A 23916-nucleotide genomic window follows, 5' to 3' on the forward strand; every position below is an offset into this window, starting at 1 on the left:
CTCTCTGGAGGCCTGGGGGCCACAGGCAGGCACCAGCAGGGGCCCGAGGAGGGGAGAGGTCTTCCCCGGGAAGGTGGGAAGGCAGACAGAGCGATCCGGCTCCTCCGCACGTGGGGACTGTGGAGGAACGTGCTGTGACAGCACGGGCCTGGCCACAGGTGCCTGCAGAGGGCTGACCGCGTGGCCTGGAGATGCCCGCTGACCACAAAGACTCGACACCTGTCGCTGTCTCCCTCAGTCCCGAGATCACCTCCCCGACGCCCGCTCAGGGGCGCAGGGCCGCACGCACGCACCACCTGCTGGAGGCCGCCCTCACCTTGCTTGCTCTGCAGGTCCTTCAGCCGGGAGCACAGCTCCTCCACCAAGGTCTCGATCCCGGAGCTCTGCGGGGGACGGAACACAGGGGCTCACCGCCAGGCACGCACACAGTCTGCCGTGTGTGTGTGCTCTTGCTTTTATATAAAAGTTTTACAAATAAACTGATTTTCCACGTTCCAAAAGAAATCCATTATCGATATTTAAATGGAAACAAGTTTGAAAATTACACGTGTAGATCCAATTGAGTATGCATACTTAACCATTCTGATGAAGTACATTCCATGGCACTTACCAAAACAATGGCTTCGGTCCTCCTGGGGGCACAGCCCCTTCCGATGGGTCAGCCTGAGTCCCAGGTGCCCATCGTGTGACCAAAAGTCACCCTCTATTTACTCACCACCCATGCCAGCAAGCGCTGGCACCGAACCCCACAAAGAGAAAAACCACAGGAAGTCCCTCCGGGCCGTCAGGGAGCCCGAGCCCAGAGGGAACGCGGTGGTTTTCCTTCCGGGGCGAGCACTCGGGGGTGGGCGAGGGGCAGGGCGAGGGGCAGGGCGGCAGGCGGGGCGCAGCTGGGGCCGGGCGGCGCAGCTGGCCTCCAGGCAGAAACGGGGTTCGGCCGCGGGAGAGCGCAGGGAAGCCCCTGAACTGGGAGGGTGGGAATAGGGGCCCACCTTCAAAGAAAAATGAATGTTGGAAACAGGCACAAACAAGTGATCCTTTACTCATGCAGACGTTTAAACTGTAAGAAGTCTCCGTTTCCCACAAGCGGAGAGAAGTCGTTCACGACGCACCAGAAAGCGAGCGTCACTTGAGCAACTCCGCCCGGTCCAGGGGCCTCAGAGCGTTCTCGGGGGCCGAGTCTCCCTGGGCGGGCGCCGCCGCAACAGGTGCCCGGGCTCGGACCGGGCTCCCCTCCGGGGCCTGGGGGGCTAAAAATAGGACCTCGCCCCGCTCGCCTCACTCAGAATGACTCAGCGCAGGCACTGCAGATGTCCTACGCAAGCAGCCGGCCCGGGACTCAGTTTGAGCAGCGAGGAACGGATCGCGGTGAAAAGGGTTAATTGCACATGGTGACAGTCACGTTCTACCCACACCAAATCACAGCTCTTCCCAGGGAGACAGGACGGGGGGGGACAGGGAGAGGGGCCCAAAGAGAACTGTTGTTCCTTCCAGAACACTCTTAAAAACCGAGGCAGCTGTTAGTCACAAACACCGCTCTGACCACAGAATTCCGTCGGAAAGACTCTGCTTACCATAACGTTCGAGGCGGGGTGAGGACGGCCGTTTCATTCCACTTCCTCCAGGCCGTGAACCTAACACCAGTGTCAGCTGACCCGCCCGCTGCTGCGTGTGCTCTGTGCCCCGGCCCATGTCACCGAGTTCCTGAGGCCCGTGCCAGCCGGAGCTCCAGGCCCCGGGGCCGCGTCCTCCTCTCCCTCCTCTCCCTCCTCTCCCTCCTCTCCCTCCTCTCCCTCGGGACTGCGGCAGCTGGCCACTTCATGGTCGACGCGGCACAACCGCCGTGCAGCCCACGGACTAGGGAGTCTTTTTGTGCTCTGTCTTGGAAATCACCGCCACGCAGCTGTAAAACTCAGTTGTCCTGGGCACTAATACAACTTAAAAGTATATATATTTGCTCTCATATATAAATGGCAAAGAAAGAACAGACTTCTTAACTTTGTACATAAAAGCAAGCTCCACCCACCAGGTGGGTGCTTGCTTCCGTCTTCTTTCCTCGTCTTCCGCAGCACCCTGCGTGTGTGTGTGTGTGTGTGTATGTGTATTTATTTATATGTTTTTAATCGCTGGACCCTTGGGCTATCGTAACAGCAAAGTGAGAAGCAGCAAGGGCCATCAGACACAGCCAACGGACTCTACCACCTTGCGGCAGCACTCTGAATCGTCAGTTTGTATCTTCACATAGAAAATAAACTATACCATGTTTTAGTGAGAACATGCTGCAGATGGAAACAATGCAAACGCTCTCCCACTTAACTCCGGAACCGCCTTTTCCAACGACAGCAAGGGCAGCACCCAGTGACCCCCGCAGCGAACGGACGCTGCGATGCCCCGCACACCAGAGCAGCCTCTCAACGTGCAGGGCCAGCACCCCAAATCTGCGCCCGGGGAGGCCCGCGGGTGAGCAGCAAGGCCAGGACACGCTCAGCGAGCAGCCTTCCAAACGCACCGTCACTCAGGGGCTCAGTCGCTCGGTCGACAAGCAGTCAGGCGCACCCCCGCATGTGAGCGGGACACGGGGGTCAAGGTCCCTGCCACCCCGGCACCCACGCTCGAGGGACTCTTGCCTCTCGGGGAAATGGCCGAGTGGGGTGCCTGGACCTGGGGGCCCACAGGCCTGGCTCTGAACCCGTGCTCTGCCATAGACCCACCAGGCGGCGAGGGCATGTGTATGTCCCGTCTCCAGATCGAGATGGGCCTGTGCTTCGCACTTGACCGTAGGCCTCACCCCTCCCTATCGCTTACTCGCTTGGCTTCCTACTCGGCCCCAGAGACCCATGAGTGCGCACGCTCTGGGTACGACAGGTACACCAGCACGTGACCTCTTCACTAGCCTCCCCCCGCACACGACCCAGCCCCACCAACCCCCGATGTGTACCCAGCCGCCTTTTGAAAATCTCCACTCAGCTCCTTCTTAGCCTCTCATGTTTAAATCTTATTCACATACCCCCACCCCCAAATCAGTGCTCCTTCCCTCGCTGCCTTTTCCTCAGGAAATGGAAATTCCATCCTTGCAGCTGCTCAGGCCAAACGCCTTGGCTGACCTCTGGACCCCTCCCTTTTGCCCACCCCACACCCAACGCGGCCGGCCCCACCCGGACACAGGGGCAGACTCCCCCAGTCCTCAGGGGCACTGCCTCCTGGACTGCTGGGCCAGCTTCCTCGCCCCTCCTCTGGCCGCCTCTGCTCCCGCCGGCCCGTCCCGGCTAGTCTCACCAGCAGCCTGCAGCACCCTGCCACTCGGACTGCCCTCTGCTCCCAACTCTCCGACCTCCACGGCTCCTCGGAGGAAGAGCCACAGGGCCCCCTGAATGGCCCAGCCGCGCCTGTGCCGGGGCAGGCAGGGCCTGGGCTTCCCCGGGCGGGGCTGGCTGTGACTGCAGGGCCTGGGGCTTCCAGCGTTAGTCTCCGCTGGCGGCTCAGGCCTGGCCTGTAGAGGGAGCTCCGTGCACACAGAGCACCAACAGGCACGGCGTCCGGTGAGTGACACCTACCTTTGTTCTGACACTCTCATTGTAGCCAGAAGGAACTGTGAACTGAATTCAAAGACCAGTACGCAGAGAAACAATTAATGTATATGGCCACAACTAACCTTGGAAGTCCACGACCAGGGAATACCTGACACGGGTTTTGTAGAGACAACTGCACAGCACACAAACGACACGCGTGTGAAATACTAGGACTAATAAGCATGCTCACACTGGCCTCGGGCCACTTTGCTGCCAGTCTGCGGGCCCAGCCGACTCTGAGGACAGGAGCCGCTGCAGCGAGGCTCGCTGCACCCGCGGTGGAAATCCTAGGGCTCTTCTACAACCATGGGTCCAGGCCGCTGCCCTGTGGGCAGCAGCGCTGTTGCTTTCAAAACCAGCTGTGCCGTGTCCTGGCTGGTGGGGCTCAGTGGACTGAGCACCAGCCCACAAAGCAAAGGGTCACCGGTTCGATTCCCAGTCGGGACACAGGCCTGGGTTGTGGGCCAGGTCCCCAGTAGGGGGTGCACAAGAAGCAACCACACACTGATGTTTCTCTCCTTCTCTTCCTCCTTCCCTTCCCTTCTCTCTAAAACCAAATAAATAAAATCTTAAAAAACAAAAACAGAAACCCAGCTTCACTGAGAGAAGATACCACTGTGCTCTATCTTCACTCGCTTCCCGAGCAGGGCCGCGCTGAGCTGCTGGTCCTCTAACCACCCCCACAGTGGGGAGGGAGTCCTGGTTTGATTCCGTCGTACACAGCACAGTAACAACAGAACAAAGACAAACATTACAGAAAGCTCTAACTCTGGGGATAGAGAGAACAGAATCGAGTAAACTTGAGGATTCAAAAACAAAAAACAGTTGGCACAATTCAACACTCTGTTTTATGTTTTATGTTTAAAAGGGAGAATGAGCCCCAGCTGGTGTGGCTCAGTGGGCTGAATGCTGGCCTGTGACCCAAAGGGTCACCGGTTCAATTCCCAGTCAGGGCACATGTGTGGGTTGTGGGCCAGGTCCCCAGTTGGGGCATGTGAGAGACAGCCACACAGTGATGTTTCTCTCCCTTTCTTCTTCCCTTCCTCTTTCTCCAAAAATAAATACATAAAATCTTTTTTCTTAAAAAGGGAGAACCAGAGGCCCGGATGTGTTTCACAATGTCGCGCATGCACGGTGCCTACCAAAAACAGAGACAAAACAGGCAGCCCGGGGAACCTCACCTAAAGAGCAGGCCCACCTGGGGCAGGACCGAGCCACAGCGGCGGGCCTCTTCCCAGGCCTCGCTCCTCACCGCCGTCCCAACAAACGCAAGACGCGGTGGAAAACAGGCCCCCAGGGAGCTGTGTGGTGTTCACACATGCCGACCGAGGGCGTCAGCAAAGGCAGTGCCCGTCAAGGCCACGCTCTCCAGAGGGATGAGCTTCAGCTGATCGCAGGTCTTCATAGGTGATGGAATCTTAATCCATGTACTAAAAGGAAATCTTGGCACAACCGTTTCCATATTACGCTGGCAACGTCTCTGCTGAGCCGAGTGGGTCAAGAGCTGTGCTGTCGGGGGGGCACGACCTCCTGCCAGGGCCAAGCGGGGGCCGAGGGTCACATACAGGGACACAGCAGTGGAGCCAGAGGAGGAAGCCGTTCCTCTGCGGCCAGGAGGCAGCGAAGGGCCCGCCGACCAGGGAGCCTGCAGCAGAAGCCGGCCGCACGGAGGCTGGAACCGCCGCGCACGCGCGCACACGTGACGGGGACAGAGGCCGGCTCAGGTGTAACGCCCACCATCAGCTCCGCCTGCCCACCTGCACCGCCGGTCCGCCGTCTTGTACTTAGGCCATGGGCATTTTAATCGGTTAGATGGTGAACTTGTCGGTGGCTTTCGACTCGGACCATTTGACAGTGACTGCAGACTCGGCCCCTGGCCTTGGTGGGACAGCTGAGCCCAGAACCACGAACAGGACGACCCCCGGGACTCAGGACACGGACAACACACCCACACGCAAACATTCACTGTGGCCAAAACGTCTGCAGTGCAGCCCCTGCGTGGGGCCTCCCCGCTTCCTTCTGCTCACGGAAGCTCCCGGGCGGGCTCCCGAGAGCCAGCCCGGGACACACGGCGAGCCCGCGGCACGCGCCCAACCGGCGGCTCCTCCTCGCTCCAGGCCGTAACCGAACAGGCCCGCGTCGAGCTCCTTCCCCCGGAGCCGCAAGAACCAGGGGCGCGGGCCGGGAGGCACGCAGCAGCCGGCAGCTCCAGCGCAGGGCCAAGGGCTCCCTGCTCCTTCCTTCCTCCCCCAACCACCCACCGGGCTCCCAGCGCGCACACACCCGGCGCGGTGACCTCCTCAGCGGGTTCCAGTAAGATGTGTGAAACCACCACTAAGAAAAAACAATGCAACTTTCCTTCTATAAAATGAGAAGGAAATAATAAGCTAGGACAAACACACTTCATTGGGTTTGAAAACAGAAATCCCACCTTGATGGGCAGGCAAAGGAAAGCTGTTCCCCGAAGCAACCACGTGAAGGACCACAGACCGTCCCCAGCCACCGCCCTGGCCGTGCGCCGTGTGCGCCTCCCGACAGTCCCAGGGCACACGGGGCGACAGGGCCCTCGGGCCCTCGGCACAGCGGCTGGGGCCAGCAGGGCTGAGGGCAGGGCCGACGCGCCGCACTCTTTCCCAGGGGCCACGTCGGCCTAGTTTCCCCTCCGCTTCACCCAGAGTCAGAGGCCAGAGCCGGCTTCTCCCCGCCTGGGGTCCAGGGCAGAAATCAGATCCTTTCCCGGTGGAAACTCCCTGCTCCTGTTTTCCTCCAGCCGTGACTCAGCAGCTTCTTTGGATCTGCTCAAAGAATTTACCTGAGCTAACCTCTCCCTTTTAAAAACCACCTGCACTCTGAATTCCTCTGGAAGTCCAAACCACTTGACCAATCGACTCCCCTCAACGCCACACAGGAGACACTCTCGGGTAGCGTCTGACCGCACCCTTCCACCCTTCCCTCGGGAACCGCTCACAGCCCCTGCTGCACGGTGGCCTCCAGGCCCCTCCGTGCCCTCCCCGCGCTGCTCAGGCCAGGGGGCTTCCTGCCCGAGCCCGGCCAGCCCGGTTTTCCCAACTGCACGGGGACGGCCGCCTGCCTTCAGCAGCCACGCCAGGCGGGGCGGGGCGGGGCGGCACAGTGCTTTCTCCACCGCCTGTGTGCGGAGGCCCGGACAGCCAGACTTGAGTGGCGGGGCACGACCCGGAGCAGGGAGAGGTGCCGAGGAGGGGCTGTGGGCCGAGAGAGGGAACAGCGGGGGGCCTCCGCGCTGTCCAGGCCGCTCGGAGGCCGGCGCAGTCCCCGCACTGGGTTTCAGTGAGACACCCCCCCACACACACATAGGAGCCCCATCTTCCCTTAAACCGTGTGAAGTGTGCTCCTGCTCTTTCCGTTCTCGTGGTGCCTGGAACAGAACAGCCCTATGAGCGGCCACCTCCATCTCCTAGCTCACCGTCTACGCAGCGGCAGCAGCAGCAGCGGCGGCGGCAGCGTCAGGAACTCAGAAGTTACAAAACCAAAGGGTGGGAGAGAGGAGGTCAGAGGGAGAGGGCGAGGAGGCGCTCCTTCTGTCAGGCGCTGGGGGGAGACAGGCAGCTCGCAGCCCCGGCCCCCGGGGAGCAGTCCCACGGGGAAGGCAACCAACGGTGGGCGCTGCGTTTTTGGGGGGAACACTGGCGGTGCCCACGCCGGTCCCGGCCGCGTGCTCTTCCGGGCTGGTCTGTGCAGGGCCAGAGCACGCGGCCGGGACGCCCTGGGGGAACCTGCACGGGCCCGGGTGCTGGGGGCGGCCAGCAGGACAGCTTCAAGGCCATCAAGAGTACCCGCGCCGGCGGGCTCCACTGCAGACCGTCAGCTGCCTGCGTTCAGGGCAAAGTTTCTGGAGGGGGGGACCCTCTCTGGACACCCTGTGAGAGCCCTCTCAATTTAACGTGGCATCACGAAGGCACTGAAATGGTGCTATGTCAAGCAGAATGGTAAAAGCGAAAGAATTTTCTAAGTATTAGTTATGATACCAGAGATTACAGTGTATAGTGAACCATAAAATAATGCACAGTACTCACTTAAATGATTATATCCTAAAACTATTCTGTCATTTCGGGACGCTGAGGGACATGAGAAGTATTTCCTGTGAAAAGTTAAAATGTGAGAACAGCTATCCTACCCCTGGGGATACGTCCCAGAGAAATGACACGGGCCGTGGAGAAAGCCACACGTGAAAAGCAACCACAACAGCAAATCAAGAGTGAGCGAAACATCCAGTAATAAGGGGTAGATTACAGAGCTGTTGGAGTGTCATTTGATGAAATATAACTTGTCTCTAAAAAGAATAAAGATGATATAGTAACAAGATGAAATACATATTAAATAGGAAAAAAGGAGATAAAATGTTGCATGTACTCTAATTACAATAATATATATAAAATACCACATAAAACTATAGTAATGTACATAAAATACCATAAAAGAAAAAGTGGTGTTTATGTTAAAATGGGAAGGTAATAAGTAGTTAATTTTTCTAAGTTTTTTTGTCAAAATGTTACATTTGTAAGCTTTTTTTAAATAGATTTTATTTATTTATTTTGAGAGAGGGGTAGAGGGAGAAAGAGAAGACAGAAACATCGGTGTGTTACCTCTCACACCCCCTACTGGGGACCCGGCCCACAACCCAGGCATGTGCCCCGACTGGGAATTGAACCGGCGGACCCTTAGGTTCACAGGCCAGCGCTCAACCCACTGAGCCACACCAGCCAGGGCACATATTTGAAAACTTTTCAGAAACGCTCCCTCCACCTTGTTCTCCTCTCAGGCGCTAGGAACAAAACGTCAACTCACTTCATCGGAAGCAGATCGGAGACACCGCACAGCGGCCTGTTTCTTCATTTCCTCCAGACTTAGATCCGAGCACTTTTTCTTGCTCTTTCCCCATTTCTTGTAAGCTCCTTTCTCCCAGCCCAGGAAGATGTCGTTCTCCTGAAATGAGATTGGAGAGGTTTCCACGACCGAGCATGAACAGCAAGCTTCAAACACCACTATTTTCCACAGACTTGCACGTGCACTCCCCACCCAACACACTGACCCGTGGAATGGCCCACCCCGGTGCCCTGGGCCAGCACAGACACTGTCGGCCAGCGTGCCTCCGGGGTGCCCAGCCGGCTGGCGCCTCCCACCGAAACCGCTGCTTCTCTGCGGGCTCAGTAAGTCTGACCCGCCGCGTCTCCAGCAAACCCTCAAACACAGCTCAGACACTGGCGGGGACGCCCCAGCGCGAGTCCAAAACTACACTCACGACTGAAAGACCTCTCCTCTTTCCTGCCCAGGACTTAGCAGTCACACGGTTAAAATTTCTATCCTTATATCCTGTAGACTAAAAAAAAGAAAAAGATACACAATATTTTCTGTTAGTATTTGAAGTTTATTTTTCCCTTGATTCTATATGCCCACTCTAAAAGCCCGAAGAAAACCTGAGAGGTGGGAAGGAGCAAGGCCGGCCGAGCCCCCGCGCCGTGCGCGCACACGCCGCACTGGGCTCAGCTCAGCGTGCCGGGCTCCCGCCTCCTGCCACCGCGGGGTCTTTGGCTCTGTAACATTCCACGACGTTACATTTACTTAACTGTTTCCCTAGACTGGGACTTTCTCAATTTCGTATTTTTAATCGTGTTACTACTTTGTTTTGTTGTTTAAAAAGCCTTTATCTGACAGATTATGGCTGAAACCAGTGGACAGGCAATAAGAAAAAAAATTAAAGAGACAGACAACATTAAAACTAAGGAAACTTCTTCGAAGGGCCCTGGCCTCCAGTGGGCCCTCGGGAAGTAGACACGAACAAAGGAGAGAAAATAAAGAGAAAAAGCACGACAACAATTCATCCAAAAGATTCTTAAGATCAAATCACATACCACCCACAACCCAATTTTTCCTTTCATCTGACACGTAGAAACCGCTTTCACGTGACCGGACGCGAGTGCAGGAGGCCCGGCCCTCCCACGGTCACGTGACCGGCACACTCGTCACGCCCTTCCTCGCACGCCTGCCCGTGTCCTGAGCCCGAGCCACCTGTGTCCTGGCCGGGCGGTGTCGCCGCCACTTTCCGAGGGGAAGCGGGCCTGGTGGCCAAGCGAGAGCCATCCGTGTGTTTCCCCTTCCCTGGCGTGTGCACAGGACCGCCCCGGACCCGCCGTGCCTCACCGATGACACCTTCCGGGGAGAGCCAGTGCCCGTCCTTTGACCGGGACGGAGGGCAGAGGTGCACGGCGTGGACGCAAGGCGTCTGAAGGCCGAGGGAAGTCACAGTCCGTGCTGCCCACGGCGCACAGGACAAAGCGGAGGCGCCGTCTGTGCAGCTGTGCAAAACAGCGCTCCTCTCCGTTCCGGCTGCCAGGACCGGCTCTTTCTCTGCACCGGGCACCGCAAACACGGCTCCCGACTGAGGCTGCGTCCGAGCTCAGCACGGGCGGCATGCATTCACAGGCCCTAATCAAGTTTTACTGCAAACAAAGGGCTTTCAAGGTTGACGGGACAGTCAGTCCGTCTGGAGGCGGTCTGACAACACACCGCAAACACCTGAAACATGCGCGTGCACCTGCGGTCCAAGGAGCCCCTGCCGGGAACCGACCCCAGGGAACCGCCCCCCCCGCCCCCCCCGGCGTGCACCGCTGCAGCCGCAGTGACAGCGGACCCGCGGAGACGCCCTGAAGGTCAGAGGGGGAGGGCCGGGTTACACAGGCTACGGTTATGATGCACCCAGCTGGTGAGATACCATGACCATGACAGACATTACAAACATATTCGCTGATGTGGACAGCTATCCACAACACGTACAAGCAAAGGAGATCACACAACAGTCTAATCTCATGTTTGGGGCGCGCGCACACACACACACACACACACACACACCCTTACTGGCACTTAAAGGTCTGGGAAAACTGCATGAGGAGGTTACGGAGACGCTTGCATGCTGAGGAGGAGACCTAATTCTGGTAATCAGGTCACACACCTTTAATAGTCAAAAGTTTCGGGGTTTTTGTTTTTCACCCCTCACCTGAGAATATGTTTATTGACTTTAGAGAAAGAGGGAGGGGGACACTGATGTGAGTGACAAACATCAGTCGATTGCCTCCCACACACGCCCCAACCAGGGATCGAGCCCACAGCCTTCCGGTGCACGGGAAAACGCTCCACCCAACCGAGCCACCCGGCCGGGGCTTGTCTGTCTTTAACGAAAATCTCAGAAGTCAGGAGCAGGGAAACGAGAAGAGCTCCCGGAGGGCGTCACCGAGCACCGGGCCGCTTGGCCCAGCGGCTGCCGCTGCGAAGGTCTGTCGGCGGGGAGCGCTGGGGAAGCACGAGGGCGCCTGTTCTCCCCGGCCTGGCTGGCAAGTGCAGGCTGGGCTTCCCCCGAAGGAAGGGCCACTGGAGGGAGTCCCCCAAGGAGTCCCGCAGCCTGGGTGCAGGGAGGGGCACGGGCAGAAGTGATGAGCTGAAGCCACGGGCAGTGAACTTTTTCTGTACGGGCAAAGTAGTAAATACTTTAAACTCTGTGGGTCAAGAGGATAAATCCAGGATATAATGGCGGGACTTCAGGCTGAGATGGAGGCGTAGGCAGACACACTGCCTCCTCGCACAACCAGAAGAAGGACAACAACACATTTAAAAACAAAGAACAACCGAACTTCCAGAAATCGAACTTCCATACAATCGAACTGTATGGAAGTACAACCACCAAGGAATTAAAGAACAAACATTCATCCAGACCAGTAGGAGGGGTGAGACGGGCAGACCAGACTTGCGGCGAGGCGGCAGCGGGCGGAGCAGGCGGTCCCACATTCACACTCGGATGAACTGGGAGGAACAACTGGGGAGAGAGACAGACCTGCAACTCAGGGATCCAGTGCGGGGAAATAAAACCTCAAACCTCCCATTGAAAACACCTCTGTGGGTTGCAGCAGGAGAAACTCCCAGCCTCACAGGAGAGGTCTTTGGAGAGACCCACAGGGTCCTAGAATGCACACAAGCCCACCCACCCAGGAACCAAGACAAGGAGAGCCCAACTGGCTTGTGGGAAGCAGGGGAAGGGACTGAAAGCCAGCTCAGAGCTGAACAAGTGGCACAGTTCCCTCTCGGACCCCTCCCCACACACAGCCACATGAGTAGCCCCGCCCTGGCGAATACCTAAGGCTCTGCCCCTTACTACATAATAGGCTCGCTGAGACCAAAAAATGGCCCAAATGAAAGAACAGATCAAAGCTCCAGATCATAGAGCTAAGCAATAAACAGACAGACAATCTACCAGATGCAGAGTTCAAAACACTGGTAATCAGGATGCTCACAGAATTGGTTGAGTGTGGTCGCAAACAGAGGAAAAAGTGAAGGCTATGCAAAGTGAAACAAAGAAAAATATACAGGGAACCAAGGAAACCGGGACTCAAATCAACGATTTGGACCAGAAGGAAGAAAGAAATATTCAAGCAGAACAGAATGAAGAAACAAGAATTCAAAATATGAGGAGAGGCTTAGGAACCTCCAGGACAACTTTAAACATCCCAACATCTGAATCATAAGGGTGCCAGAAGGAGAAGAGGAAGAGCAAGAATCTGAAAACTTATTTGAACAAATAATGAAGGAGAACTGCCCCAATGTGGCAAAGGAAATAGACTTCCAGGACAGTCTATTTCCAAGCTCAGACACTCCCAGACAAGTGGGACCCAAGGAGGGTAACACCAAGGCACATCCTAATTACATGACCCAGATTAAAGAGAAGGAGAGAATCTTAAAAGCAGCAAGAGGAAAGGAGACAGGTACCTACAAAGGAGTTCCCATCAGACCATCAGCTGATTTCTCAAAAGAGACCTTACAGGCCAGAAGGGGCTGGAAAGGAGTATTCCAAGTCATGAAAGGCAAGGACCTACATCCCAGATTACTCTATAATTTAGAATGGAAGGGCAGATAAAGTGCTTCCCAGATAAGGTCAAGTTAAAGGAGTTCATCATCACCAAACCCTTAGTATGTGAAATGTTAAAGGGACTTACCTAAGGAAAAGAAAAAGATAAAAAATGTGAACCGTAAAATGACAACAAACTCACAACTACTGACAACTAAACCTAAAAAAACAAAAACTAAAGCAGGAACAGGATCACAGAAATGGAGATCACATGGAGGGTTATCAGCAGGGGAGGGGAGAGAGGGGGAAAGGTACAGAATAAGTAGCATAGATGGTAGGTGGAAAATAGACAGGGGGAGGGTAAGAACAGTGTAGGAAATGGAGAAGCTGAAGAACTTATATGTACGACCATGGACAGGAACTAAAGGGGGGGGCATGTGGGTGGGAGGGGGAATAAAGCAGGGAAAATGGGAAAACTGTAAGAGCATAATCAATAAAATATATTTTTTAAAAATCAAGGGTATAAGTGTCCCAGGTTCGATTCCCAGCCAGGGTACATGCCTGGGTTGCAGGCCATAACCCCCAGCAACCACACACTGATGTTTCTCTCTCTCTATCTCCCTCCCTTCCCTCTCTAAAAATAAATAAATAAATAAAATCTTTTTTAAAAAAATTCTTTAAAAAAAATCAAGGGTATAATGCAGGTACTTTTACCAGATAAATAAATAAATAAATAAATAAAAGTTCCCAATGGTTTATTGATGCGATTAAAAACACAACTCAGTACAATTTTTGCAACACAGGTCTACTAAGGAGAATAAAATTCCTTTTGGGGTGATCTAACATTTGCTTAATCAGGACTCAAAATCAGGATTCTCTATCATCAAAATCAACTACAAATGTTCATCTGTTCATGCTCATTTTTCAAAATAATAACTTTATTGACATATAATTCACGTACTATAAAATTCACCCTTTTAAAAGCGTACCATTCAGGGGGGTAGAGTAATTCCCAGGGTCATGCAACATCACCACCGTGTGGTTTAACACATTTCCATCTCCCCAAAAGGGACCCTGCGCCCGCCAGCAGTCACTGCCACCCCTCCTCCGCTGTCCCTGTGACTCGCCGGCCGGGGACACTGCAGAGAAATGCTCCGGACGGTGAGTGCTCTGCGGTGCGTGGCGTCTTCCACTGAGCGTGACGTTGTGACGGCTGGCCCGCGTTGTCGCCTGGGTGAGGACCTCACTTCCTCTCACGACGGAGTGCCCGTCCCCTGCGTGGATGCACCTGACTGTGGTTATCCATCCATCCATGCCCACTGACGGGCGTTCGGGCTGTTTCGTCCTGCTGGCTATGAAGAACAATGCTGCTATACACACTCATGCACGAGGTTTTATACGGACATGATGATCAATTCTCTTGTTACAACACCTAGCAGAATGCTGGGTCGCAGGGCAACTCCAGTTTAGCCTTTTGCGGAACCGCCAGGCTCCTTTTCAAAGCAGCCACAGCACTTTACAACCCCGCCGGCAAGGTGCGGAGGCTCCCCTTTCTCCCATCCGCCGGCGTGTGCTGCCGCCTGGGCTCTGTGTTCCGTCCCCCCAACCCGGGTGGGCGTGAGTGCTCTCCCGTGGCTGACGTTCCCAAGGACTCAGGACGACGGGGAGCCCCCTTCCACGCCCTTCTCGGCCCTCTGGGAACCTGCCCTTTCGGACCTCTCGCCCATTTCTAAAGCATCTATCCTGAATACACATCTCCTCTCGGCTGTATGACCTGCAAACACTCTCCAGTCCTGTGGGTTGTCTCTGCACTTTCGCGCAGAGTTCTGCACTGTGATCAAGTCTAATTTATTCATGGATGCGTCATCTTTGGTGGCTTGCGCTTGGGGTCGCATCTAGGAAACCACTGGCTAACCCCAGTCACGAAGACGGACTCCCACGCGGCCTCCCAGGCTGTGCGGCTGCGGCTCCGCACTCGGGTCTGCACTGCACTCGAGGTCACTCCGGGTGCGCAGGAAGGGGCAGTCCGACTTCCTTCCTCTGCGTGTGGCTGCCCCGCTGCCCCAGCGCCTTGTGCTGGGAAGGCTGTTCTTTCCACACCAGAGATAAAAAGGTTTCGTTTCTAGGCTCTCGGTGCCACACCGTCTTGATCACTGGAGCTTTGCAGTCAGTTCTGAAATTGGGAAGCTCGAGCCCCCCGGCTTTGCTCTTCAAGATTTTCTAAAGCTGTACTGGACCCCTCAGGTTTCCGCATGAATTTTAGGATCGGCTTGTCAACTTCTGCACCAAAGGCCGCCAAGACGGTGACAGACCGTGCTGGGTCTGTGATTGGCGGGGGCGGGGGAGGAGTATTGGTACCTTACTTAAATCTTCTTATCACGAACTCGCGATGTTTCTCCACTTGTTAAGTCTTCTTTGATTTCTCTCAATGACCTTTTATCATTTTAGTGTGCAACTCTTAAACTTCTTTTGTTCGTTCAATTTATTCCCAAGTATTTTAATTCTTTTTGACACTACTGTAAATGGAAATTTCTTAATTGCATTCCTTAGGATTATCTATGTATAAGAATGTGTCATATGTCAGCAGATATTTTTAGCTGGTCCTTTCCAATCCGGATAGCTTTTTTTCCTTACCTAACTGCTCTGATAATGCTGACTTAGAAAAGATTTTACTCATTGTATTTCATCTTTGAGAATATCTTCCAAAAAAGCCACTGCCAAATACTGACACTAACTCCCAGGCATGAGTTTAACTGAACACATTAATTCTTAAAAAGCACTTTTAAGGTTCTGTTGGCGTGTTCTCTTGACACTGCCCTTTGGTCTTTCTGCTGCAGACTCGCCACCCCCAGGGGCGGTCAGGGGCAAGCGTGCTCACTGGACAGTTGACCAGACCCAGGCCCGCCTCTGCGCCCGCCGAGCAGGAAGAGGCCACCGCACTGGCGGTGCATGCGCGAACCGCACTGGCGCTGCAGGTCCGTGTGGAGTGCAGACCCTGCTTTTCCTTCTAACCATTGACAGAACAAAAATGTGCTAATACCACTTGACGCTGTGACTCAAGGTTAGCTGTTAGAAGGGCTTTACTACATTATAAATTTTGCATAAATGCTATTTTACCTTATAATTTTGGATTGACTTCATTAAGAAACATGAAGTCTACAGCAAAAGACACACAAAAATAGATGCACTTTTCCGCATTCTGCTCTTGCCACATATTATAGTTGAGAGCTCCTCTGTTCTATTTTTCCGGCTCCATGTCCTCTGTGAGTGTATTGTGACTTATTCGCTAATAGCACTGAACCGGTAATCAGCTCTTAAAGGAACACAGTACTTTTAAAAAGGTTCAAGGTGGCTCTATTTTACTGTTTTCAGTCTCTTGTGCTGGACTAGTTCAAAGCCACGCAGACATAAACGTAAAATGCTAGCTCGGTGAGCTCAGCAGAATCCACTGTGACTTTTCAAGGCCGTAATCGTAAGACAGAGCACGGCTGCTGCACGGACAGTGGACACGGCTCAGAGCTCCTCGCCCGAGCGTCTCCCCGGACTCTCCCGACACGGCCGGCAGGTAACACGAGGCCGCGGCTTTGACTCACTTTCCCCTGCTGTCTCCTGTCAAAAAGGGAACTGGGAGCCCGAGGGAGAGAAAGAACACAACATTCTGAACCGCAGCTGCTGCCAGTGGCATCTGCTGCTCGCAGCTCGGCACCCACCCCAGCCTCCCACACCTTCCGTTGAGACTGTCCTGAAAAACCAAAACCACGATGTGTCTGAACGGACTAACGCCGCTCCGTCTTCGTGCTCTCACTGGCGTGATGCAAATCAGCGTGTTTGTCATTCCTCTGACCCAAAACCGGCTCACGGAGAGGCATGTGACCAACGAAGGAGGAGAGGGAAAGGGGGACTCTGCTGGGCACGTGGGGAGCACATCCATGCCCCAGACGGAGAGTGAGAAGACACCCCTCGGGCTCTGTGCTGCTCGCCCTCTACCCGCAGGTGGGCGGGCGGCTGCGGACGGAGCTGGCGGAGCTGACGGGGAGGCTTGGACCAGAACGGGCCCGGCGGGCCCCACCTACTTCTCGACACTTAGTTATGCAAGACCTCCCCCCGCAGGTTTACGCAGGTTTGGGCTGCTTGCAAATGAAAGAATGAGCTAGAACTTGAGGACAGAGGCCTCAGTAATAAACCTGCTTCTCGTTGCCCCAAAGAACTGCAATGTGCCTCCCCACAAACGAGCGGCCCCAATTGAACACGCACAATTCCAGGTTAACCGAGTCCTTTCCTCCCCCGCTGGGGCTTCAGCCGACAGCACGTTCCCTCCCTGGCCTCCCGGCCTCCGGTGGCCCAGCCAGCGCCCGCCACGTGCCCGCCGCTGCGTGCTGCTGGGGGAACACAGCGCCAGGACGAGGCCCACGCCCTGCACAGGCCTCACGCAGCCGGTCAGGCTCTCCTCCCTCCCGCTCCGGCCCCTGCTGGCCGCCCACGCTCGGCCCTTCCCGCCCCTGTGCCCGCTCCTCCTCCCCTCCCTTCCCGGTGGCTCCAGGGCAGCCTCCTGTCACTCCCACGGCCCGTGGCCACGCACAGGGCCCGTGTCCTGCACAGCCGAGGGTGTGACCAACCCCTAACTCAGGGCTGTCTCTCAGGGACCACCCCTCGTCATCTCCGTGTTCCTGGTGCCTGCCACCGCATCTGGCACAGTCACGGACATTCAGGTGGCAAGGAGAAAAGCAAAAATGTGCATTAAATAGAATCTTTATATTCAAAATGTTCCTGTATTTCATGGTAAGATTTTACAAAAAATCACATTTTATATGGTGTCCTGGGGAGTCTGTGGACATGAGTTTGTGCAGCCCGTCATCGGCACTAATTCCCACTCAGGATTTATCCTCATGCCCCTCATGTGCACAGTTAACTGACTTCGCTCCCGTGGAGTGACCGCCGAAACGCGGCTCGGGCAGAGAGGCGCCGCAGGCACCCGGGACGGGCCTGTTTCCGTGGCCGTGGCTGTTCAGAGACCACACCGATCTGTGAAAGAAAACGCCGCAGGCGCCAGCTGCCCGGGCCGTGAAACCCTAAGCGAGGGGCGGCCCTGCGGGAGAGGGCACGGAGCGGGGGCTGAAAGAGGAGACACGCGCGGGGCTCGGCCTCACGGGCCGTCAGCACTGGGGCCTCCTACTCGACCTGGGGGCGCGCACAGACACCGTCACAATCCAGCTCCAACTCCGGGACCACGGGCTCTGAGCTAAGAGATACAATTAGGAGATTTGAAAGAAACTGACAGTGTGGTGATGGCACAAGGACAGGCACCCGGGCCCACGGAACGGAAAGAAAGCCCAGAAACCGGCCCCCAAGGAGGGGGTCAGGGGGTTTCCGACAAGGGCGCCCAGCCGTGTGCCGGGGAAACGGCAGTGTTTCCAGCACCCGGCGCCGGGGCAGCCGGATGCCCGCGGGCAGGAGAAGCAAGCTGGAACCCTACCTCAGACCACATACAAACACCAACCCGAAATGACTCAAAGAGTTATGTGTGAGAGCTAAAATTATAAAACGCTCGGAGGAAACGCAGGGCAAAGCCTCACGGCAGTGGACTCAGCACTGATTTTCCGAATACAACACCAAAGGCACCGGCGACGGAGCAAAAACAGCCCGAGACTGGGCAGGCGCGATCCCGGGCGGGGCGCGCGCAGGAGACAGCCGACCGGTGTCTCTCCCTCACACCGATGCTTCTCTGCCCCTCTTCCCCCTCCCTTCTCCTCTCCCCGACGCTGAACCCAAATTACATCACTGCGTTCACGCGGCTGCAGGCCCTGAGGCGCGCCCGCGGCTCGGGGGGCAGAGCCAGCCCCTCCCGAGACCCTGTCCCTGCCTTCGGCGTTAGTGATGGCGCCCACCGGGGGTCCCCCCGTTGGCGTCTCCGCGCCGCGCTGGAGGAAGAGCTGTCTCGGGCCACACGTTAACCACACAAACACTAACCAGAACTGATGAGCAAAACAAAAGGCTTTGAGGAAACTGACGCTTTGGTGTTGGGCCACACTCACAGCCGTCCTGGACCGAGGGTGGGACGCCCCCCGACACGACAGCAGACACCACCCACGAAGCACCCCGTTTCAGGTGGCGTTCGCGAGCAGTGGCCCCCCGCCCGGGTGTCCTCGGGGGCAGCCCCCCGCCCCCACCCAGCCCCTGGCCGGCCGCACTCTCTGCAGCGCAGCCTCCGCCCCGCAGACGCGGCACTGACGTCAGGGACAACGCCGCCGCCGAGGATGACCTACCAGGCGACACGCAGTGACTTACGGCAGAGCTGCGTGTCTCACCAAACTCTCAAGTGTGCCGATGAGTGACGCACACTCGGGGTAATAGGCAGTTGAACATCCCCCCTGCACGTAAAATGGACCACTAAACTGTGGACACAACCGACACAATGATCAGAACGCCCTGCCCTGGGATGTGTCCTGGTCTAGAGCACAGAAGCGCTCGCGGAGGAGAGACGCCGCCCGCGCACGGACCAGCCGCGCGCCCTCACAGAGCGCCCACGAGGCTCGCACCTGTTCCTGCAGGTCGTAGTCGTAGCTGTCGTGCAGCAGGAGGCTGAGGACGTAGCGGGTGTAAATCATGGCATCGATGCCACACTTCTCCAGCTCCTGGCCCAGCCAGGTCTGCACGGGGCCCAGCGCGTGGAGCAGAGACATGGCGGAGGCGGCGGCAGGGCCCGGGCCAGAGCTCGCGGGGCTTCCGGGGGGCAGGCGGTCCACGACGACCGCGCAGGGAGGGCGCATGGGTTTAGGTGGCTGGCATCCTCAAAACGCGAGGCATCTTCGGAGCTGCTCTTCTGCTGGTGTCTGGAGGGGATTGTCACTCCAGGGAGAAGGCGAGGAGTCTGGCATCTAGGAGAAGCATTGATGTTTGCTGGCAGTCAGCCGTCTAGACTAGAATTTCCCTCTTCGAGCATGACCGGTGGTGCGTCAGCATCCCGACAGCGGCGCGTGTGTGGGTGTGACTTTCTGCTCTAACTTCCCATGGAGGCCGAACGTAAGCCTCCGGCGGAACCTGCAGACACGAGAGAGACAAAGGTGTGCGTTATGTACAGATGTCAATTAAGTTACCGATCTCTTGAAAGAACCCAAACGAACTGTTATTCTTTATTAAAGCACCTTTGGTACCTTAGAACACCGATTTCTTTTTTCTGTAATCTTTGATATTTTAGGTTAAGTGACATTTTGAACTTTTTAAAAGTTTAATATTTTTTATTTATTTATTTTTAGAGAGAGGGGAAGGGAGGGAGAGAGAGAGAAACATCAATGTGTGGTTGCCTCTCATGTGGCCCCACTGGGGACCTGGCCCACAACCCAGGCATGTGCCCTGACTGGGAATTGAACCAGTGACCCTTTGGTTCATAGCCTGTGCTCAATCCACTGAGCTACACCAGCCAGGACTAAAAGTTTAATATTTTTTAAAAGAAAGGAAAATGTATATTCTTGAGAGTGCCACATTATACTCATGTTTATTAAACCATCTCAAAAGATAGAACTAGTAAAATCCCGTTCACCTGTAAAGCTGAAAGAATTTATCTGGTAACCAATCAATCATTTTTAAGTATAACAGAAAACAAGCAGCAGAGCAGTAACTGCACTGAAATGCTAGTGAAAGAAGACAGTCCTTTACGTTTTAGTCTTACCATAAATAATCAGGTATTTTGTAGGCTAGCAACTTTGGACTCGCTCACCACTCACTGCACAGGAAGTGGAGAGACACACGGGCGTGCGGCCGAGCCCTCGCCAGGCTGAGCGGTCACTGCCCCGCCTCGCTCCCCCTCTCCCTCTCCCACGCCTGCGCCGGCTTCGGGACTGCTGGTGACAGACACCGCTCTGTTCGTGCAACGACTTCCCCCTAAACCAACATTTTCAACACGATCAAACTAATGCCGTTCAACACGATCGAACTAATGTTCGATTAGTCAATCAAACTAATCGAACAACGGCTTTAGTAAATCACGATACTTTTTGTATTAGAGTTCTGATGAAAATTAATGCCACTAGAAAATGAAAACTAACAAAGTGACAGGTAAACCTCATCGTCTCAGCTTTTGCATGAATTACCAGACAGTAAAAGCACAGTAAAAGCATCAAATCAGAAAGACCGACTTTCCCCCAAAGATTTAAGACTCAGTTTATTGCGTTTCATATCTAATTACAAAGCAAATTTTACATCAAATATTTTTTAAAAATTTAAATCCATCATCAGACTAGGTTACTAGATGAATTTATCACTAATGTATATAGTCTGCTACTTTCTAAAATCTTCTCTATTATATTGTCTTTTCTGAATTGTAAAAATTACATAGAGTAAAAGATTTCCTATCATTCTCATCTGCTGAAATTTTCCAGCTGACTCCCAAATTTAGAACCCTAAGTCCGTTCATATGTTTGGACCTCACGAGGCAAACAGGTCATAGGTTAAAGGACATTCGGCTCTGGGCCATCACTAGGAGCAGGGTGACAGTGGGTGCTCATTCAGTGGGGACTGACCACGACGGCGAGGAGACCTGGAGCCGCGGTGGAGGGAACTCGGGGAGAGACCCCCACGCGGCGGGGCGCACGGGAAGGTCCCGCAGAGGAGAGCTGCACACGGGGCGCCGCCGGAGCCTGCCAGGGTCGCCCGCGCACCCAGGCCCCGGGGAGCGGCGTGGCCGGGGACGGTCCCCCCAGCCGGCCTCGACACCCGCCACCAGGCTCAGGGGACACTGCGCGGAAAACAAAGGAGGGCCGTGCCTCAGCAGTGGAGGGTAAAGCCCTAAGCTCTGCTCCGATCCTGCCTAACAAATCTTAAAAGCAAGACTCTAAACGACCAAACTGTTTCCAACTAATTTCACCATAGTCACAGAACAAAGCTCAAAACATTTACAGCACCCAAGAAGATAAAATTACCGAACAATGTGTGGCATCCAATCAAAGATGAGCCAGCATGTGCCCTGGCTGGTGTGGCTCAATGGACTGAGGGCCGGCCTGCAAACCAAAGGGTCGCAAGTTTGATTCCCAGTCGGGACACACGCCTGGGTTGCGGGCCAGGTCCCCAGTAGGGGGTACATGAGAGGCAACCACACACTGATGTTTCTCCCCCTGTCCCTTCTCTAAAAATAAATAAATAAAATCTTAAAAAAAAAAAAAAAAAGCCTGCATGAAAAGAAGCAGAGACAAAGGGAGGGGAAATGAAGACAAAAATAAATTAATTAAAACCCAACCAGAATTGACACAAAAGTTACAATCAGCAAAGGCATCAGAGATAGCTTCACCCCGCATCACACTGACTTGGGACCGAGGAGCTTTGTCCTCCGTACTCTGAAACCGAGGTAGAAAATGGAAACAGAGACACCAGGCCGGTTCATTCAGACAAACTGGACAGCTCTCCAGCCAGACAGTCTGGGGGAGAGAGAGAGGACACACCGACAGTGTCGGGAGGGAGACAGACAGTCCGGGGAGAGAGAGAGGACACACCGACAGTGTCGGGAGGGAGACAGACAGTCCGGGGAGAGAGGACACACCGACAGTGTCGGGAGGGAGACAGACAGTCCGGGGAGAGAGAGGACACACCGACAGTGTCGGGAATTGCCGCGGTCACTGACCGGCAGTGAGCGCGGAACGCTGCAGATGGCTCCTCAACACACGAGAGAAACATGCACAGAGACGACCAGGTCCTGTGGGGAAGTAGGAACAGAACAGCCACTCTTTCTAGTGGGGAGCGTCCTGGTCCCCCCCTCCCCCAGAGGCTTTTTATTGGGTTCGTTTGCGTAAGAATGCAGGTAAAGCTCATCACTCATTTTCAGGAACTAAGGATCAAACAAAAGAAAACAAGGAAGTCTGAGGGCCTATTTTGAGTCAGGGTCAAAGAGCTGTAAAACTTTGAGGAACAAACTTACTTCTTCCTTGGACCCTTCTCATTCAACTGAGAGCATTCTAAACAAAGCAGGTTTCCCAGGATTTTACATATTCTTTCTTAGGCCTGATCACCCGGGGAACCCGCCCTTTCCAGCACAGGGCTGCACCACCCTGTCACTGTTTCAGGCTTAGGTGGAGCAAGGGAAGTAAGGCAGCCAGGAGATAAGGAGATTTTCTCCCAGATGATGAGGACTCAGGCTATGTCAAAGCTGAGGGGCGAGAGTCCATCACCCCCTTTTGCTGTAGCCCCCAAAGTCCTTCCTTGGGGGCCTCCCATGTGATCGTGCCTGTCTTAGATCGTTCCCCCCTTGGAGAATCTTACCCGTCTTTGGCTAACCGACCAAGCACTGGGGACCAGTTATGGATGAAGTAAAAGGAGCAGAAGCAGTGCTCCTGCCAGGGAGATAAGCTTTGTCTCCTTGCTGGCTTACGGTTGCAAGGTCGTTCCCTCAGCCTTAGCCTTGGCGGGGGTTACAGCTTCTGACACCAGGCAGGGCGGTTCCCAACATCGAATGAGACAGACAGGCACGGGGGGCGCGGAGACACACCGGCAGCGACTGGAGAGAGAGAGAGGTGGGGGCGCAGTGGCTGGTACGGCACAAGAAGGAAAATAAGGGGGTGTCAGAAAACCCTCCCACCAATAATCTAAACGACCGGATGAAACGGATCGATTCCCTGAAAACACCAAGGGCCGACGTGCCCTCAAAAAGAAACAGACTGAACAGCCCTGCATCTATGAAAAGGAACTGAATTCATAGTTCAAAACTTTCCCACAAAGAAATTTCTAGGCAAAAATGGCTTCAAAGTTGAATTCTACCAAATACTGTATTTAAGGAAAACATAATGCCAATTCTATACAGACCCTTCCAAAAAACCCGAGGGAGAACATTTGCCACGTCTTGGCGCGAGGCCAGCAGCGTCCCGACACCAGCCCAGACGAGGGGACTGCAGAGCGACGGCCCTCCAGGACGCACGGGTAAACTCCTAAACGAACTCGGGGAATGAACCTGACCACACACATCACGCCCCGGGAGTTCGGGGGTGCGGGGAGAGCACTCTAACTGAAGTCTGCGCACTCGCCATTGCCATGGGGCCTCTACAACACTCGTTTTACTGCAAACCAGCTTAGGTAGGGTAAGGCTTTCTTCATTATTTAAATGCACAAAAATTCACACCGCAACAGACTTGGTTCACTGTGAATACTAATAATAGAGATAATGCTTTAGCTTTGTTATTATGTTTACTTCTTAGAGCATGATATCAATCCACCACAGGATTTTCTCCGCTGTCATGAAGAAATTTCCCATTTCTGCAGGAAGGATTCAAGAAGCAGGTGAGGAAAAAACGGGTGAACAAATGCAAAATAAACAGCGCACATGCACTGCCACGACCTCCCCAGAAAGCCAGTTGAACACTTGCGTGCGTTATCGTCCCCAACAGAACTCCTCCCCCACCTCGGCCAGTGGCCGACCCGGACAATTCTTAAAGAACTGGCCACACCCCCGGGGTTGGCAGCGATGACCACTCGTCCCCTCTCCCCGCAGTGCAGACC

General features: G+C 54.9%; 1 protein-coding gene across 4 annotated transcripts in view; it reads right to left on the bottom strand.

Annotated features, from left to right (window-relative positions):
* The window catches only part of KIAA0232 (KIAA0232 ortholog), a 67040-nt gene that overhangs the window by 19850 nt on the left and 23274 nt on the right, over positions 1-23916 (bottom strand). For 3 of the 4 annotated variants that reach the window (XM_045834628.1, XM_045834629.1, XM_045834630.1), the window contains exons 2-4: positions 18978-19479; positions 8397-8534; positions 317-383 (exon numbers count right to left, since the gene is read on the bottom strand). In XM_045834628.1, coding sequence (XP_045690584.1) covers positions 317-383; positions 8397-8534; positions 18978-19208 — 436 coding nt within the window. In that variant the 5' untranslated portion in view covers positions 19209-19479. Of the gene's footprint in view, positions 1-316; positions 384-1574; positions 1661-8396; positions 8535-18977; positions 19480-23916 lie in introns of those variants that run through there. The other variant, XM_045834632.1, reaches the window with a different exon arrangement.

The sequence above is a fragment of the Phyllostomus hastatus genome, unplaced genomic scaffold (assembly GCF_019186645.2).
Source record: "Phyllostomus hastatus isolate PE091 unplaced genomic scaffold, TTU_PhHast_1.1 phas_contig_196, whole genome shotgun sequence".
NCBI lineage: Eukaryota > Metazoa > Chordata > Mammalia > Chiroptera > Phyllostomidae > Phyllostomus > Phyllostomus hastatus.